Below are 20,173 nucleotides of genomic sequence, written 5' to 3' on the forward strand. Positions count from 1 at the left end.
TTCTACTCCTTTGCCCTTTCAGTGTATTGTCCATTTCTGATACTCTATTAGTAATCATTTGGACCTCTTTCTGTAGGTTTTGAATTGTTTCTAATGCTGTATCTATCTAATTTGATTATTCCTGTAGCACTTTCCTGATTTCTTCCTTATTTTTCTCAACTCCATTGTATAGTTTTTGATACATTTTATAATCATTTTTCTGAATTCCTTCTAAGGCATTTCCAAAGCCTGCCCATCTTCTAGTATGGATTGTAGGTCTACTTCCATCTCATTTGCCTCAGTCACTTTATCTCATTGCTGGACATGTGCTGATATGGTCATCTATTTCTGTTTTTTGGCCATATTCAGGAGTTATCTGTGGCCTTGATACTTAGATTAGTGTGTATTTTGGTATTTTATGCTTTCTGATTACCTCCAGGTAGATATGATCAGGATATGAGCTACCCTTTTCACTCTTCTTCAGGCGTCCGTGGCTGCTCTGATCCTTCCCCACTTGGTCTTGCCCAAGATGGCGGCTCTGGGAGCAGCTGAGCATTTTGAATTAGAAAGCAATGGATTTCTTGCTTCTGCTACAAATTCCCTTAACTATACGCCTTCCAACTTTTAAAATATTCCTTTATATGTGGTTTAGAGTTCTGGCACCATCCCCTGAGCCTGCTTGGTCCAGTATTCTGTGTTGTTGCTGACGGAGCTCCTCACTGCACTTCTGCCAGATCTGCAATCTTGTTTTTCTTCCCTGACATCCATTTTTATCTTTTCCTTCTTTCTTGTCTTCTTAATGACCATTTGCTCTGTTCCTTTATGATGTACTTAATGTCATTCTACAACTCCTTTGGTCTTTGGTCATTAGTGTCTAATGCATGAAATCTGTTCTTGAGACGATTTCTAAATTCAGGTGGGGTATATTCAAGGTCATGTATTGATTCTGGTGGACTTGTTTTAATTTTCTTGAGTTTCAGTCTGAACTTGCATATGAGCATTTAATGGTCTGTTCCACAATCTGCCCCTGGTCTTCTTTTAGCTGATAATATTGAGTTTTTCCAGCATCTTTTCCCACAGATATATTCAGTTGGATTCCTGTGTGTGTATGGTTGTCTTTTATATTGTTTGAAGAAGATATTTGAAATGAGTAAGTCTTTGGTCTTGCAAAATTCTATCCAGCATCATTTCTACCACCAAGGTCATATTTTTCAACTACTGATCCTTCTTCTTTGTTTCCAACTGTCACATTCTAATCACTAATAATTATTATTACATCTTGATTGCATGTGTGATCAATTTCAGATTGAAGAAATTGGTAGAATTCTTCAATGTCATCAAAACTGGCTTTAGTGATTGGTGTGTACATTTGAATAATAGTGGTATTAACTGGTCCTCCGTGTAGATCTATAGATATAATCCTATCACAGACAGCATTGTACTTCAAGTGTTATGATCTTGACTGTTCATTTTGACAATGAATGTGATTCCATTCTACTTCAATTTGCCATTCCCAGCATAGTAAACCATATGGCTGTCAGATTAAAAATGGCTAACAGCAGTTCATTTCAGTTCACTAATGCCTAGCATATAATCATTATGCATTCCATTTCATTTTTGACAACTTCCAATGTGGTGCTGTAGAATACACAATGGAATGGTAACCAAAAGGTCAGCAGTTCAAACCCACCAGCTACTCTCAGAAGTCCCATATGGGGTTGCTATGAGTTGGAACCAACTCAACAGCACACAACAACAATACACACATACATATATATGTATATATATACATATATACACATACATAGGCGCTCTGGTAGCATAGTGGTTATGAATCGGGCTGTGAACCTTAAGGTCAGCGGTTCGAAACTACCAGCCTCTCTGTGGGAGAAAGATGAGGTTTTCTACTCCCGTAAAGATTTACACCCTCGGAAACCCTGTACAGGGTCGCTATGGGTAGGAACCGACTTGATGACACTTAACAACAACAACAACAACACATACATACATATGTTGTTGTGCAGTGCTGCTGAGTTGGTTCCGACCCATAGTGACCCTGTATAGGGTTTCTGAGGAGCAGCTGGTGAGCTTGAACTGCCGACCTTGCAGTTCAAATGGTTTTGCAGTCTGGCGCATTAACCCACAGTGCCACACCAGGACCCCTACATACATATATACCTATGAAAATACATGGCATAGTAAGAGTTTTGGGGAAACCATTCTTAGAAGATGTCTATAATAGGATAGAAGCTAAGTCTTGTTTTGTTATGTTTTTTATTCTATGGCTGAAAAACAGAAACATTAAGAAACTTACTCTATGTTTTTTATCAAGATAACAGCTGAACATAAGATTCCTCACAACTGTTTATTAGACACTGTCTGTGACTGCTTACTAATTTTCTTTCTGAAAATTTTAGGCATTATAAGTAGCATTCAAATTCAACTCTTACTATCACTCCCAATTTGAATTCTTTGACCCACCCCTGCCAAGTTATGATGTGCATATATTGTTGTTAAATCTAGTCAGTACTGAGTCATAATGACCCTCTATAAGATTTCCAAGGAGTGGCTGGTAGATTTAAACCCCCCCCAACCTGTGATTGGCAGTCTAATGCTTATCCTTCAGTGCCATACCAGGATTGTTGTTGTTGTTAAGTTAACAGCTGCTATATAGGGTTTCTGAAGTGGTAAATCTTTGCAGGGACAGAAAGCCACATCTTTCTCCTTGGACCTGCTGGTGGGCTCAAACCGCTGACCCTATGATTCACAGTCCAGTGCCTATCCCACAGAACCACTGTGCTCCCCTTATTATAAGCAGATATTTTTGCTAAGTTGAGAGACACATACCGAGTTCTCAAAATGCAGCTTAGCATATACTGAGAAAAGGGCTTATTTCCTAGAAAAAGCTCTCCTTTATTCCTTCCTCAGTTTAGGGTTCAAGATGATGGAAATTCGTTGTTCAATACTTAACCACACTACAAATGTGTAATGTCTTTAACTAGGTCATGGCATATTCCTCAATCACAGGGAAAAGGGTTTCAGCAAACTTGTTGTAAAACAGAAGTTCCCAACCAGTGTTTTTTTGGGATCAGAGGGACCCTTGATAATTAATGAAACCCATGGATTCTCTCTTTGAAATAAAATGTTCATCCACAGAAATTTTCAGTCAGCTTCACAGGTGGTTGGAGATTAATTACTACCTTTCTTTCTTGCTTGAAAGTCCAGACTTTCAGAAGTACTCATTCTACGTTTTTGGAGCACCAAGAGCAGGGCACTGTTGCAGGTGTTGTTGGTGGTAAGTCCTGTCGAGTCAGTTCCAACTCATAGTGACCTTCTATAGGGTTTTCAAGGAGCAACTGGTGAGTTCGAACCACTGACATTGTGGTTAGCAGTCCAGTGCTTGTGCTACGGCACCTCACCAGGACTCTGTTATAGGTGTAGGGCACCATAGACTGTTCTTTAATGAGGACAACAGTTACAAAAACATCTAAGACATTCAGTACAGTGGAGAGAATGTCAAAGTAGGATGGACCTTGCAAAGCAAAGGAGGAAGGACATTTGATTTAAGGATAGAACTTTAAGGAAGTGATATTTGATTTAAGGTTAGAATGAGGAGAAAGCCCCCAGCGCATAGGGAACTGGGGGAATACTAAGTCCAGAGGACCTCAGACAGAACTGGACTGGCTTGAAGTGTTCCAAATAAGGAGTGCTGGCCTGCTGCCCTCACAAGTCTGCAGGTCAAACCTACCAGTTGTGCCTTGGAAACCCTGTATAGAGTCACTGTGAATCAGAACCGACTCGACGGCATGTAACAACAACAAAACAAAAACGAACAGAAAGCTCTACTGATGAAAATCGAAGACTACAGCCTTCAGTATGGATTATACCTCAACATACAGAAAACAAAAGTCCTCACAGCATCATGAGAAATGAAGAATGAAGTTGTCCAGAATTTCATTTTACTTACATCCACAGTCAGAGCCCATGGAAGCAATAGTCAGTAAATGAAAGTACATATGCCGTTAAGTAAATCTATTGCAAAATATCTTTTTAAAGTGTTAAAAAGTAAAGATGTCATTTTAAGGACTAAGGTGCTACTGAACAAGCTATGGTATTTTCAATTGTCTCATATACCTGTGAAAACTGGACAGTTAATAAGAAAGATGAAAGAAGAATTGGTGCTTTTGAATTATGGTGTTGGCAAAAAATACTGAATGTATCATGGCCAGCAGTTTGAGTCCACCAGCTGATCCACGGGAGAAATCTGATGCTTTCAGCTCCAGTAAAGATTTACAGCCTCAGAAACCCTCCACTGGGTCGCTATGAGTTGGAATTGACTTAATGGCAAGCAACACGACCAGCACTCAGAAGTGAGAGTGACAAGGCTTGCTTTCATCTAACTAAAGAGAAACCAGTCTCTGGCTGGAGACCTCATCCAGACATCCCTGGCTGGAGACGCTTAGCAGAGGGTGGGTAAAAAAGTGAAAGACCATCAATGGAATGGATTGACCATAGTGACTGCGACCATGGACTCATTAGGATACTATGCCCTGATTCAGAATTTTCTTCAGGCTTACTTGCATAGATGTCATTCAGTATAGTGTCATAAATCTAATAAATCTAGTATTGCTTATGTCCTTGGTATGGCACTGTAGGATAAGCACTGAACTGCTAACCACAGGGTCAGCAGTTAATACCCACCAGCCACTCCTCAGAAGCCCTATACAGGGTTGCTGCGAGTCAGAACCAGCTCAATGGCACTTAACAACAACATCACTCTCATACTTTTTAATTCAGCAAGGTATCTTGAAAATCTAGATGTAGTTCTCCATATCGTTCTAGATCATTCCTTTTACCTGCTGGGTAGTTATCAAAGTATGAATGTATCACATTTTTCCTATTTTCATTGTTTGTGGATATTCAAATTATTTCTCATTTTTCCTATTACAATAATATAGCAGCGAGCATTCTTGAATAGTTTTCTTTATGCACAAATGCAAGGATTTCTCTGGAGTAAATACAAAGGGATGGACTCATTAGGTACATTCATTTAAATGGTTATGGATTAGGTTTTATACTGAAAGAATCAGGTTACTTTCCTGACCTTATTTCCATAAGAGGTAAGTTTTGTCCCTTTCCATTTTTTTTTTAATTCCATGCCACTGACAAAATGACAACTTAGAAATGCAAGTCAAATGACTTTTCTTAGCAGAGCCTGTTTATTTGGAAACATGACACTGTTATCAGCATATCATTATTTGTAAGCTGATTTGTCCTTTAGAAAGAAAATGTGACAGTAAACAGTAGCATCCAGTGATGTGGAATAGAGTTTTGTTTTCCTCCTTAAATTGCTTTCTGCTACCTCAAGGAGTACCAGTCAACAGAACATGTCAGTAGAAATGCAATTTAGGAATTGTGCTTGATCTCATTTTTCAACCTCGTGTTTCTGTTCTTTCATCATCAAGATCCAGCTGCATTGTACTTTTTCCAGCCCCTGAATAACATCCAGTTCAAGTCAGCATGTTTAATGTACTTCTCAGGGGTGTTCTAACACAGTAAATTTGGTATCTGGTGCATGTGTACATATGGTAAGAATTTCTTCAAGTTCTAGCCATGTGGGGGAGGAATATTGCGGTTGCTTTGTTAATGCAGTGTTTGTGTTGGAGTGGTTACCGCCCCGCGCCTTAACTCACAACGCTGGGCGTAATGAGATGGCTTTGATGGTGGTGTAAGAGTCTAGTGGGACAGTCACAGCTTCACACTTCAAAGCCGAGCATATGGGGTGAATACTGGTTAGCTTTGTACTCTTTGGGGATGCTTGGGAGGCAATTCTTAACAGCTCTGTTTACTGAAGACATTGAAAAAGAAATGCTTTATCTCTAAAATAATTTTGAATTGCAAAGAGAGACATTTCCACCACTCCTCTTCAATAGACTAAACTCAGAATGCTTTTTCCTGCTCTGCAGTCCATTAGACACGAGGAACATCACACTGCTCTGCTGTGTCTTCAGATGTCCCTCTTTTTGAAAGGACTGTACTGTGATTCCTCGGCCAGTTTTATTTTAGGTACATGTATGAATTTAGGCAAAAAAAAAAAAAATCTTTTAGGGCTATCTGTTTTACCATCTGAGAGATTTTTTTATGGCTTCTGATAGAGAATTTTTTCCCATCTCATTAAAAAATACATAAATAAAAAATCAACTAAACAAGAAACGTGGCTATTTTAAGAGAGCTATACTAAAAGTAGAGGGCGCTTCATAAAACTTCATGTCTGGCACCCAGTTTAATTTTTAGATTTTGTGCCTTTCCCCTCTTTTCTTCCCCTTGAGTCTGAGGTGACTGGGGTTGAAAAATAATTCTTTGCTGATTATGTGGTTTTGAAAATATTTGATATTTTTATTGTATCAGTTCAGGTTCTTGAAAAAATAATAAACTACCCATTTTCACAAGGCAGGTCAGGGAAAGCGAATTTTGTCTTTTCTTGGAGGAAAGAACATGAGAGACTTGTTTTCTTAGTTGTACATTTTGGCTGGTATTAAAAATGTAACAAAACAATCTATCAGTTACCTTGCTTGAGGAACAGAAATGCAGTTCTAACCCTGTAGCAGTTCAATTTTAACTCTTTACCCCAGTTATCCTAAATCATTCCTGAGAGACAAAAACAGAAAGAGTAGGATGGTGCGTGTTATGGTAAGGTAATCATAGCCATTTAATTAATAAGCAGCTTCTTAAATGCTGCCTTCTTGTACTGTCTTCATTACTTTATATTCTCAATAAAATCTTATATTTCAGCCATGGTTATGTCCATTACAGGCATAAACGTGTGTTAAAAACATGACGCTTAAAACTTTTCACTGCATGAAAGAAACATCTTATGGCTTTGATCCTCCTTTTGCAAAGAGGAACAGTCACGCTCATTACAGAACCCTCTCAAGTGAAGACTGCAGGTGTTAACGTGCACATATATAGAAATGGCAGACAACCTTTTGTGAGTAAATAAGGTCTGCCAACCATGGAGGCTAAAATATATTAAGATCAGCCTTTTCAGAATATATCTAGAGAGAATGGAAAGATTAAAACCACTAATAGTAGTGATGGGAAAAGCTTGTCAAAAAAAGAGGAAAAAAACCCCCAAAATTGGCCTTTTGGTAAGAGCAATTTGGGAAGTTTTAAAAAGTTAGGTTTGCTTCCTTCAAGGCTGAGTGATTCAGGCATTTGCCTCATCTGACAATATCAACTGAGTGTGGTGTCTCACAGGAACATGTGACATTGATGGACCATTGTCGTGAGGACAGCTCGTAGACCCTGAAGTCAACTGTGGAAAATTTGATGCCCTGTCCTCTCCTTAGGAATGCAGTGTACTCCTGCTGGTGTTGAACTGAGTTATCATTCTGTTAGCATTGTGACCTCTTACTTACTCTCATCTCTAGGTTTGGAACTGACACTGATGTTCCTGGTTTGCAGAGTGTCCAACATCTGCAGGGTGCACAGGGACCAAATTTAGCACATTCAATTTAACAGACATTTGTTGAATTATTTACAAGGTACTGCCTTCAGGGAACAATAAACCTAGAAGGGAAACAACAGTCCTCGCTTAACTATATAATGGAGCTTCAGAAAGCTTGTAGAAAAATTCCATTATCTTTTCATACCATTTTCCATCAACTTTTTGAAGCCCCCTCATACAGTTAAAGTAGATTAGATTTGGTGATATATAAATTGAGCTGACCTCGTATGTGTCAGAGTACAAATTCTCCACAGGGTTTTCAATGGCTGGGTTTTTCAGAAGTATATCACCAGGACTTTCTTCCAAGGTACCTCTGGGTAGACTAGAATCTTCAACCTTGTAACTGGCAGTCAATTATGTTAACTGTTTTCATCACTCAAGGAAGTTATTATAAAAGCTATAAATACTACTTGAACACAAGAGAAGTAGAAATGAATCCTAGTGGAAGGATAATATAAATGTGAAGCAGGATTCCGTTAGAAGTTCTGGTTTCTTGTTTTCATTGAAAATGCTAAAGTCCCTGCTTTGGGAAAGTTTGCCGCCTCTATAGAGGGCAGTAGAACAGACAGCTAAGAGGGCTATAGTAAACCACAGTGCAGTGACTTCATAGGAAATTTGCACAAAACTGTTGCTTTAATAGTGCTGAGGTGGTGGTGTGCCTTGGAGTCAGTTCCAACTCACAGTGACCATGCATAGGGTTTCCGAGGCTGCAGATGTTTATGGAAGCAGAAAGCGTCATCGTTCTTCCGCAGAACGGCTGGTAGTTTCAAAGTGCTGACCTTGAGCTTAGCAGCCTGAGTCATAACCACTATGCCACCAGGGCTCCTTGTTACTAGTACTGCTTAACCCTAACTGATGATTTCTTTTTACACAGGCTTGAATTTGAGGCACTCAGAATTTTTATCTTCCTTAATATATCTTCTTTATTTGTATGATCTGGGCATTTGAAGTTACAGGGTCTGATTTTTGCAGAGGTTAATTGTGAAAATCAAATTTGTTGTTTTTAAGTGCCATCGAATCGGTTCTGACCTATAGAGACCCTGTACAAGGTTGCCAAGTAGCAGCTGGTAAGCTTGAACCGCCCACCTTGTGGTTCAAACCGACTTTGGAGTCCAGAGCATTAACCTACAGCGCCAGTGATGCAATTTAAAGGCGCTCTTTTGAATACACAAGTTACATCACAAGTGCAGCCACTTGCTAGTAAATATTCTGACTAAATTTAATTTCAAATGTGAACCCTTGGTGTGGGGTGCTAAGATAAGCACTGGGCTGCTAACCATAAGATTGTTGGTTCAGATCCACCAGCTGCTCCTTGGAAACCCTGTACCAGGTCACTATGAGTCAGAACTGACTTGATAGCACGTAACAACATTTCAAATGTAGGCAATCTAAATTTATTTTTGAACAAAATTATAAATACCTCCCTGTCATGGATAGGTTTGTAAGCAAACATTGGAGACACAAGTTTAAGTACAAAGATGTACCTTACTATACTGAGTACGGCATATCATTTTGGCCTTGGTACTGAGACTAATGAAATGTATCATATGCTTGCTTTATTACAGAAAGATGAAGTTTGATTTCTTACACTGTGATTTGTGGTGAAAAGATAATAGAAAAGGAATGTTGTAAAAATATGCAGGTGTTGCTAGAATTTACTCAGTAACTACCTTGTATCAAGGAGCTCTGGTTGCGTAGTGGTTACTAATTGGGCTGTGAACCACAAGGTCAGCAGTTTGAAACTACCAGCTGTTCCGCGGGAGAAAGATGAGGCTTTCTGCTCCTGTAAAGATTTACAGCCTCGGAAACCCTGTACAGGGTCGCTATGGGTCAGAACCGACTCCATGGCACATAACAACAACAACAACAACCTTGTATCAGGCATCATGGTAGATGCTTTAGTTTCTGCATTGTAGTCTATGGGACAGTGTCATTCACCTTTACTTGTCTTTATTCCCCTCCCTTACCTTCTACTCCCCCACATATTTCCTCTTCTCTCCTTCCCTTCCCTCCCTCTTTCTTTTCCCTTCAGCACTTCCCCTTCCTTCATTTTCTCTCTCCTCTGTTTTTCATTTGTCTGGTATTTGGAGTCCTGGGCTGCAAACTACAAGGTCAGCAGTTCAAACACACCAACCGCTCCTTGGAAATCCTATATAGGGTTGCTATGAGTCGGAACCAACTTGATGGCACTTAACAACAGCAATAAAGTATTTAAAGTAAATCCCAAACATTGGGTATTTCATCCCTAAATATTTAATGGACATCTCTAAGCAATATGGATATATTCTTGTAAAACTACAATACCACAATTGCCAAAATGGTCATTATTTTGTGCCATCTAGCATTGTATGCATTCCTGGTGTGGCACTGTAGTTTAATGAGCTGGACTGTAAAGATCGGCGGTTCAAGCTCACTATTTGCTCCTCAGAAACCCTATGCAGGGTTGCTATGGGTAGGAAAGACTCAACGGCACTTAACAACATCATTGTATGGAGTCCTGGTAGGATAAACAGAACTGTAAGGTTGGTGATCCCGACTCACCATCCACTCCTGAGAAACCCTAGACAGGGTTGCTGTGAGTTGGAACTGACTCAACAGCACTTAACAACCACAAGAACAGTGTATATATATAGTCCTAGAAAAGATATTCCTCTAGTGGATTTGTTGGACTCTGGTCCTACAAGTAATTCACACATCACACTGATAGTTGTATCTGAGTTTCTCTTTCTAATTTTTTATTGTGATTTGTGTGAAAATTTACAGAGCAAATTGGTTTCCCATTCAATAATTCCTACGTTTTGTTTTGTGACATTGATTGCCCCACAGTGGAGCATTAATCTTCCCACTTCCTCCCTGTGTTTCCCATTTCCAGTTGTCTGTCTTTCCTGTCAGTTCTCTGAGCTTTCTCCCTTAGCAAATGTTGCCCTTTTGATCTTGTATGGTTGGATTGTTATAAAGGCTTTGTACCTTTCTGGTGTTAAAGTTTATCTTACAGGTCTGTCTGTTGTTTGACTGAAGGATCTCTGGTAACGTAGTGGTTACAAGTCGGGCTGTTGCTCTCACGGTCAGCAGTTTAAAACTACCAGCTGTTCTGTGGGAGAAAGATGAGGCTTTCTGCTCCTGTAAAGATTTACAGCTTCAGAAACCGTATGCACTGTTAGAACTGACCCTATGTGAGTTAGAACTGACTCCACGGTACACCACCACCACCATTGTTTGGCTGGAATCCTGGTGTGGCGCAGTAGGCTAATGTGTTGGACTGCAAGGTCTGTTTGAACCACAAGGTTGGTGGTTCAAGCTTACCATCCACTCTTGAGAAACCCTATGAATTGGAACTGATTGGCGACACTTAACAACAACAACAACAATAACATTGTTTGGCTGAAAATTGAGTCCCAAGGGTGAGTTCAGTTCCAAGTTTCAAGGGCATCTAAGGGCCATAGTTTGGGGGGTTCCATCCATCTCGACCAGACCTTTAAGGCTAGACTTTTTGTATGAGTCTGAGTTTTGTTTTGTTTTGCTCTAGACCAGTCCCTTGTTCACCCTTATTTCCTTTGCGATTCATTTGTTGCCTAAACTGTGTCAATTTTAGTCCTGTAGAACATACTCATTGTGAATTTGTTCGCTTCTTCTGTTTGGTGTCATGTCATCTCTGTCTCTCCCCTACATTTCTTGTATCTATACTTTAGTTCTAGAAATTTGATTGAGCTTCAGCAGCCACTCCTCAGAAACCCTATAGAGGGTTGCTGTAAGTCGGAACTAATTCATGGCATTTAACAACAACAATTTTTATGAGTGAGGACTGTTACTTCTTTCTCCTGCAGAGCTGCTGGTGGGTTCAAACTGCAGACCTTTCAGTTAGCAGCTGGACACTTACCCAGTACACTGCCAGGAAACCTGCTGTATTGTACCAGGAGGCCACAATGTCTGCTTGTCTCACTGCTAGTGATGTAAAAATGAATTATCTTTGTCTGTCATTGTAAAGTTCCCAGTCAGATTGTACAGACATTTTACCCACTGATGTTCTTTGCCTGGAACAATTATTTTATTGTTGTTGTTGTTAGGTGGTGTTGAGTCAGTTCTGACACAGTGACCCTATACACAACAAGACAAAACACTACCCGGTCCTGCACGATCCTCACAGTTGATACATTTGAGTCGATTGTTGTTACCACCTTGTCAATCCATCTTGTTGAGGGTCTTCCTTTTTTTCAATAACCTTCCACTGTACCATGCATGATGTCCTTCTTCAGGGATTGGTCTCTCCTGATCATATGTCTAAAGTAGAGAAGAGAGATGGTTGCTGCCATCCTGACTTCTAAGGAGAATTCTAGCTGTCATTCTTTCAGGACAGGTTTGTTTGTTCTTCTGGCAGTCCAGGGTAGTGGTGGTGGTGGTTATGTGCTGTGGAGTCAGTTCTAACTCAAAGCGACACTGTATAGGGTTTCTGAGGCTGTAAAATCTTTATGGGAGCAGAAAGCTTCATCTTTCTTTTAATATTCTTCTCTAATACCACAATTCAAATGCATCAGATTCTTCTAAAGTCTTCCATATTCATTGTCGAACATTCACATGCTTATGAAGTGATTGAAATTACCATGCCATGGGTCAGGCATACCTTAATCCTCAAACTGATCTCTTAGCTGTTTAATACTTTAAAGAGGTCTTTTGCAGTGTATTTGCCAAATGTAATAGGTCATTTAATTTCTTGACTGCTGCTTCCATGAATGTTAATTGTAGATCCAAGGTCAGCGGTTCAAGCCCAACAGTTGCTCTGCAGGAGAAAAGATGAAGCTTTCTGCTCTTGCAAAGATTTCCAGTCTTGGAAATCCTATATAGGGTTGCTATGCATCACAACCGATTCGACAGCACTTAAAAACAACAACATGTGAGAAATATTGAATAATGCAAGAAACATCAAAATAAGATGGAAGAAATACACAGAGTCACTGTATCAAAAAGAACTGGTTGATATTCATTTCAGGAGGTAACATATGATCAAGAACCAGTGGTACTGAAGGAAGAAGTCCAAGCTGCACTGAAGGCATTGGTGAAAAACAAGGTTCCAGGAATCGATGGAACACAAATTGAAATGTTTCAACAAAGTGATGTATCACTGCAGGTCTTCACTTGTCTATTTGGAAGACAGCTACCTGGCTAATCAATTTATGACCATTCCAAAGAGAGGTGACCCAAGGAATATGGAATAATATTAATATTGCTCAATGTCACATTGAAGTAAAATGTTTCTGAAGGTAATTAAAAAATGGTTGCAGCAGTCATTGACAGTAAGCTGCCCAACCTTTAAGCTGGATTCAAAAGAGGATGTGGAATGAAGGATATTGTTGTTGACATGAAATGGATCTTGCTGAAGGCAGAGAATACCAGAAAGATGTTTACTTGAGTTTTATTGATTATTCAAAGGCATTCAACACTGTTGTTGTTGTTGTTGTTGTTAAGTGCCATCGAGTCGGGTCCGACCCATAGCGACCCTGTACAGGGTTTCCGAGGGTGTAAATCTTTACGGGATTAGAAAGCCTCTAGATAATAATAAATGCCTGGATAACATTGTGCAGAATAGATATTCCAGAACACTTAATTGTGTTCATGAGGGGCCCATATATAATAGACCAAGCAACAGTGGTTCAGACAAAACAAGGGGCTACTGAATGGTTTAAAAATCAGGTAAGATATGCATCAGAGTTGAATCCTTTCACTGTATTTATTCAGTCTGTATACTGAGCAAATAATCCCAGAAACTGTATTATATGTAGAAGAATTTGACATCAGGATTGGAGGAAGACTCATCAACAACTTGCGATATGCAAATAACATAACCTTTCTTGTGGGAAGGGACGGGGACTTGAAGTACTTACTAATGAAATCAAAAAGTATATTCTTCAGTATGGACTGCACCTCTACGTAAAAAATAAACAAAACAAAAAAACTGTGATAATCCTCACAACTGGACCAGTAAATAACATCATGATAAATGGCAAAGTATTGAAGTTGCTGAAGATTTTACTTGGATTCATAATCAGCACTCACGAAAGCAGCAGTCAAGAAATCAAATGACATGCTACATTAGGCAATTCTGATGCAAAAGAATTCTTTAAAGTATCAAAGGGCAAAAGGTCACTTTGAGGAGTGAAGTGTGCCTGACCCAAGCCCTGGTGTTTTCAGTGGCCTCATGTGCATGTGAAAGCTTCACAATGACTGTGGAAGACTATAGAAGAATCAGTGCACTTGAATCCTGGTGTTAGTGAAAACTATTGATGGTGCCATGGACTGTCAAAAGAACAAGTTTGCAGAAGTACACCCAGAAAACTCCTTAGAAACAAATACAGTAAGTCTTCATCTTACGTACTTTTACGTGTTATCAGGAGAGACCCAGTCCTAGAAAAGAAACCATGCTAGTAAATTAGAGAAGGACCAGCAACAAAAAGGAAGACTCTCAATGAGATGGATTGAGACAGTGGTAGCAACAATGGACACAAACATAGCAACAATTGTGATGATGACACACGACTGGACAGTGCTTCATTCATTTGTGCACAGGGTCACTATGAGTTAGAACCAATCCAGTGGCACCTAACAGCAACAAGGTTGTCATTGTTGTTAATGCCGTTGAGTTGGTTCTGACTCAGTGATCCTGTAGTGTGTCCAAGGCTTTAATTTAAATCTTTGTGGGAACAGAAAGCCTCATCTTTCACCTGCAACAAGGTAGTCGTTACTATATTGGGAAGTGCGGATCTGGCCCTTCCAGTCTTACCTTTTTATATCTCTTAATAGTGTATACAAGTTGGGGCTATCATAAAATTGTCCTTAAAGTCACTAATTTCATTAATCTTACTGATAAATTTTCCTTGTGAAATTAGTTGGGTTTGGAATTGTAGCCTCTTTATGTGAAGATGAGAGTTCCTGGAGAGTGTGAATGTTAAATGTGCTTGACTGCTAAATGAAGAATTGGAAGTTTGAGCCCACCCTGAGAAGGTTCCGAAGGAAGGTGTGGCTGGGTTCTACTTCCAGCAAATAAATCATTGCAAATCCTATGGAGTATAGTTCTACTCTGATACTCATGGGGTTTGCCATGAGTTAGATTTGATTTGATGGCAGCTGATTATAAAAGAGACACTTACATTTGGGAACTATCTTTAAGGAAGAATTCATCATGCCCCAGCTTTTGATTTTCAGCAGGATTTGTAAAGATTGCCCTCTGTACTGCCTGTAGGCCTGGCGGAGCACCTGGTCCTGCGTGGTCCTGGCTGCAGTGTCTTTCTCTTCGGTGAAGCTGACCTGCCTGAGAAGCGCAGTCTTGTCCAGCGAAGGAAGCAGCTGGGCTGGTTCACAAGGAGGAAGCTCAGTACTCTGAAACCTGACCTAGGCTCCACACCTGCACCAAGGTGTGGTTTAACAGGTTCGGTAACATTTTGTTCTGTTTTGTTTCTTTCTGAAAACTTGATAATAGAGTCCTGGGGTCCCTTACTTAGTTGTTCTGTAAAATGGCAGGGAGGGTTACAGTCATAACTCCTTCTTGAATCTGATGAGGGTCTCCTCTCGGCTCCTAGTCTTACCTATAAGCTGAGCGGGCATTGATGAGGGCCCTAAGGAGTGATATTCAAGCTATGTAACCGCTCATGCATCATGGCTGATGTTGATGGGAAGGGATGCTAGCCCTGGACAGGATCCCGAGACCTCCTGTTATGGTGATGGAGATGTGTGTTCTAGAGTGGGCACTTGGCAGGTAGGGACTTCGATAACCACCCACTGCCATCAAGTTGATTCCAACTCACAGCGACCCTGTAGGACAATGTGGAACTGCTCCCTGGCATTTCTGAGACTGTAAATCTTTATGGGAGCAGACAGCCTCATCGCTTTCCAGTGGGTCCTCTGGTGGATTTGAACCACCAACCCAATGCTTAACTTGTTGTGCCAACAGGGCTCCTTGGGACTTGGATGGCATTTACTTTTCAGCAGGTTGGAGAGAATTTTAGTACTTGAACATCCAGCATGAGCACGTTGGTACTTGAAACTGCTGATTAGTTGTGACAGCAACTTGAGTTAGAATGTTTCTAGACAGTGGTCGCCTAAAACAGAAAAAAACAAGAGTTGGCTCTCCCTAGCTTGTCTCTTGCTGCTACTCCAGCCCCATCCCTGCCATCCTGTGCTTAGAACTTCTCTTAGAATAAGAAAGTAGTGCCCTCCTCCCAAACAACATCCTGGTTACTTTATACTCCACTGACCCAGTGTCCTTTATTTGCGTCTTTATTCTCAAATGCTTTCAGTGGTGGTTGTTGTTAAGTGCCGTGGAGTCGGTTCTGACTCCTAGTGACCCTGCACAGGGTTTCCGAGGCTGTAAATCTTTATGGGAGTAGAAAGCCTCATCTCTTCTCCCTCGGAATGTCTGGTAGTTTCGAACTGCTGACCTTGAGGTTAGTAGCCCGATTCGTAACCACTACACTACTATAGCTCCTTAAATGCTTTCTGTAGGGGTCATAAATTGGACCATGTTAGATAACATCTGGATGTTCAGTAACACCTTAAAGCCAGTTACCATAGACTGGACTCTGACTCATGGCAGCCCATGTATGTCAGAGAAGAAGTATGCCTTCCGTGGCTGGCTTTTCAGAAGGACATCACCAGACCTTTTTTTTCCGAGGACTTACATCTCTGACCTTTCAATTAGCAGCAATTGAGTGCATTAGCTGTTTTCATCTCCCAGGACTGCAATGATCCATTGCTGTTGAGTCAATTCTGACTCATAATGACCTTCTAGGATGGGGAAGGACTGTCCCATAGCATTTCCAAGGCTATCATCTCTGCAGAGGCAGACTCCCACTCAGTGACTAGTGGGTTTGATCTTCTGACCTCTTGGTTAGCAGCTGATCATTTAACCACTTGAAAGAATCGATACCCAAGGAGCAAGAGGTGGTTGAACATAAGAAACACATTTCTCTGTGGCCTGCCTATGCCAAAGTCCTTCAGAATCATCTACACATATGCCTTTGGTTACTAAGTTCTGGTGCAGAATTCTGCTCTCAAACAAATGACGGTATTCATAATCAAGTCAAGAAATGCAGTTTAAAAAAAAAAAAAAGCCCAGGCTTTGGCACTAAGCTCAAATATAGTCTGCTGTTTACTGGCTGTGTGACCTTGAAATGTTGCTTCATCTCCTTTAGCACCAGTTCTCATATTTGTGAAATGGACTTAATAGTATCTGCCTTATAAGAATACGAAGTAAAAAACATGTCTGTAAAAAACTGAGGATGGTACTAAATGGTCATTTTTTTCCTTCCCTATAAAGAAATTTTTTGAACTAAAACATAAATTTTTAAAAAGTTATTATAAATGTGGTTCAGTATTTAGTTATGGAAAGAAGGAGCAAACTGTTCCCTGCCAATTTGAACCTCACATATTTTCCCATGATTTGTCTCACAAATGGAGAAGTGTAAGTTCTGTGACTATGTTTTCTGAAATCTATTTCCTGGTTTCCAATTTGAGCTTCACTAAAGACTGAAGTGTTTCTCTGCTATTCAAAAGGTTTTCAGTGACTAAATATTCAGAAGTAGTTCGTCACTCCTTCTTCTTAGTCTGTCTTCATCTGGAAGCTCATCTGAAACCTGTCCACCATGGGTGACCCTGCTGGTATTTAAAATAACGGTGGCATAGCTTTCAGAATCACAGCAACTCACAAGCCACCACAGCACGACAAACTGACAGATGAGCACTGGACCAATAAACAACATTCTTATCAACGGAGGAAAGATTGACGTTGTCAAGGACTTCATTCTTCGTGGATCAACTATCAACACTCACAGAAGCAGCAGTCAAGAAATCAAATGACGCATTGCATTAGCAAATCTGCTGCACAAGACCTTTTTAAAGTGTTGAAGAGCAAAGATGTCAGCTTGAGGACTAAGGTGTGCTTGACCTAAGCCATGGTATTTTCAATAACCTCATATGCACGTGAAAGCTGGACAGTGAATAAGGAATACTGTAGAAGAATTGCTGCTTTTGAGTTATGGTGTTGGAGGAGAATACTGAAAGTGCCATGGGCTGCCAAAAAAGAACCAACAGATCTTTGTTGGAAGAAGTGCAGCCAGAGTGCTCCTTGGAGGCCAGGATGGCCAAACTTTGTCTCTCATATTTCGGTCATATTGTCAGGAGGGACCGGTTGCTGGAGAAGGATATCATGTTTGGTATGGTGGAGGGTCAGAGAAAAAGAGGAAGACCCCCCCAATGAGATGGATTGGCCAAGTGGCAGCATCGATAGACTCAAGCGTGGCAACAGTAGTGAGGTTGGCCCAGGATCAGGCAGTGTTTCGTTCCGCTGTGCATAATAAGGTCGCTATGAGTTGGTATCGACTCGATGGAACCTAACAACAACAGCAACAGACTGAAGGGATAATACTGTAAACCTTTCAGTTCAGTGTTAAGTGGACTGGGATTAAAGTCAAAGGGTCAAGAATTGAAAATTGGAACCCTAATATTAGACTATAGAAGAACTGGAGTTAGCTAGCATTTGCTTAAGCAAATACATGAATAACTTAATTCTCATTTTTGTGGTGCTTTGAGAATGAATGGATTGACATTGGAGAAGAATTTTAACCTCACACAAAAAACAGGTTAATATCATCACTAATTATATTACCCATCCTAAGAACAAATTGGATTTCTAATTATTTAAACCAAAGTGAACACTGTTTCCAGTCATCTTTTATGGTTGCCTGTGGTTGAGATCATCTTTATCTTTAAAAAAACAAACAAACAACATATATATATATATATATTTTACGTTATTTCATTTCAAATAGACAACTAGTCGGGATTTCTAATATTTTCTTTAGTTTTACCCTACATGATCTTTGCTTTATGTAGAGAAGTTCATCAAAATCTACAAGGTTTAACTTACAACTTCAAGATGTCAAAATTAGCATAAAAATTATTTAAACAGGGTATCTTAAGGATAATATTTAATACTGGTGAAAATGTAGTTAGATGTACTCACACTGCTAATGCCAGTATAAACTGGTATATTCTGGTGTTAAGTGCCTTTGACTCATAGCAACCCTGTATAGGGTTTCCGAGGAGCAGCTGGTGGGTCTGAACCACTGACCTTGTGGTTTTCAGTCCAGTGCTTACCCTCCAGGAGTCCAGTGGTGTTATAATTCTGTTCTGGAGGGACCTGGAACTCAGGGTGTTTGTTCCCTCATTGATTACTAATAACTAACAAAGGTCACTAAAAAGAAAATCTTTTCTTTCCCTGGTGTCCAGCATCTGAAAACAAGAACTAAGGTCAACATTAGATTTGTGTCTAAAACTCCTAAAATGTATATTGTTACCTTTCAGAAATTTTCATTCTAATAATAAATTGTAGGTAAATAACAAAAGCAATAATACCTGGAAGCATTGTTAATAATAACAAACACCAAAAACAATGTAAATGTTTAGTATTTGGGAGTGATTAAAGTCTAGCAGAGGCATGCTGTGGCTCCGGACAATAAGCACTAGACTGTGAATCACAAGTCCCCAGCTGCTCTAGAGGAGAACGATGAGCCTTTCTGTTCTCACAGAGATTTACAGCCTTGGAAACGCTACACAGGGTCATTATGAGTCAGAACCAACTCCACAGCGCTGAGCAACAACAATGAAGTCTACTATATTTAAAGTAAAGACTATAGTTAAGCATGAAGTTTAGGAAGTATTTTTTAAAGACATGGAAAATACAATATATAGAGAATCTGTAGTTAATTAATAAAACAGACATTTATTACTTATCTACTATGTGGCAGACACTCAGTTGAAAGATGAGGATTTTTGCTCCTGCAAAGATTTACAGTCTTGGAAACCCTATACAGGGTCGTTCTGAGTCAGAACTGACTTGACGGCCCTTGGCAACAATGTGCCAGACACTTCCATCAGTAGGCAAAATAGAACGTGTTATTATTGCTGTTAGGTGCCGTCGAGTCCGTTACAACTCCTACCGACCCTGTGTACTACAGAACAAAATACTGCCCCGCTGTTTGCCATCGTCATAGTTGCTGCTGTCTTTGAGTCCATCGTCACTGCCCTTTTGTCAACCCATCTCATTGATGGTCGTCCTCTTTTTTGCTTACCAAGCATGATGTTCTTCCCCAAGAACCGGTCCCTCCCAATAACATGTCCAGAGAACTTCTAAGTGTTTATAGAATTAGGTTCTACTGGGAGATAGATAATAAACAGTGGACTTAAGAACTATCTGAATTGCATAGTATGTTAGAAAGTGATAAGTGCTACAGAAAAAATAAAGAATTCTGGGATGGAGTGATTGTGATTTAGAACGGGATAATCTAAAGTAGGGGTCCTAGTGTTGTGCTGTGGGTTAATGCACTGGACTGCAAAGTCGGTTTGAACCTCAAGGGTGGTGGTTCAAGCTCACCAGCCGCTCCTCGGAAACCCTATACAGGGTCGCTATGAGTCGGAACCAACTCCACTGCGCTTAACAACAACAACAATCTGAAGTAGATCTCATTGTGGAGGCAGTGTTAATAAAGACTTCAGAGAACAAAAGTCCTTAGAGTAGCCTTGTGGTAATTGGGGAAAGAGTTTTAGGCAGAGAGGATTGTCAGTCAAAGGTCAAAGGATGTAAAGTAGCATAAACTGTGGTTGCAGTATTACAAAATACATACATACACACATACACACACA

The 20,173-nt window shown here is 40.1% G+C and overlaps 1 protein-coding gene across 1 annotated transcript in view; it reads left to right on the forward strand.

Moving 5' to 3' along the window:
• The window catches only part of LOC102840945, a 54,683-nt gene that overhangs the window by 23,521 nt on the left and 10,989 nt on the right, over window positions 1–20,173 (forward strand). Inside the window, exon 3 of the mRNA XM_006862043.1 lies at window positions 14,718–14,908. Within this exon, the coding sequence (XP_006862105.1) occupies window positions 14,718–14,908 (191 nt within the window). The remainder of the gene's footprint in view (window positions 1–14,717; window positions 14,909–20,173) is intronic.

The sequence above is a fragment of the Chrysochloris asiatica genome, unplaced genomic scaffold (genome assembly GCF_000296735.1).
Source record: "Chrysochloris asiatica unplaced genomic scaffold, ChrAsi1.0 scaffold00045, whole genome shotgun sequence".
In the NCBI taxonomy this organism is placed as follows: Eukaryota; Metazoa; Chordata; class Mammalia; order Afrosoricida; family Chrysochloridae; genus Chrysochloris; species Chrysochloris asiatica.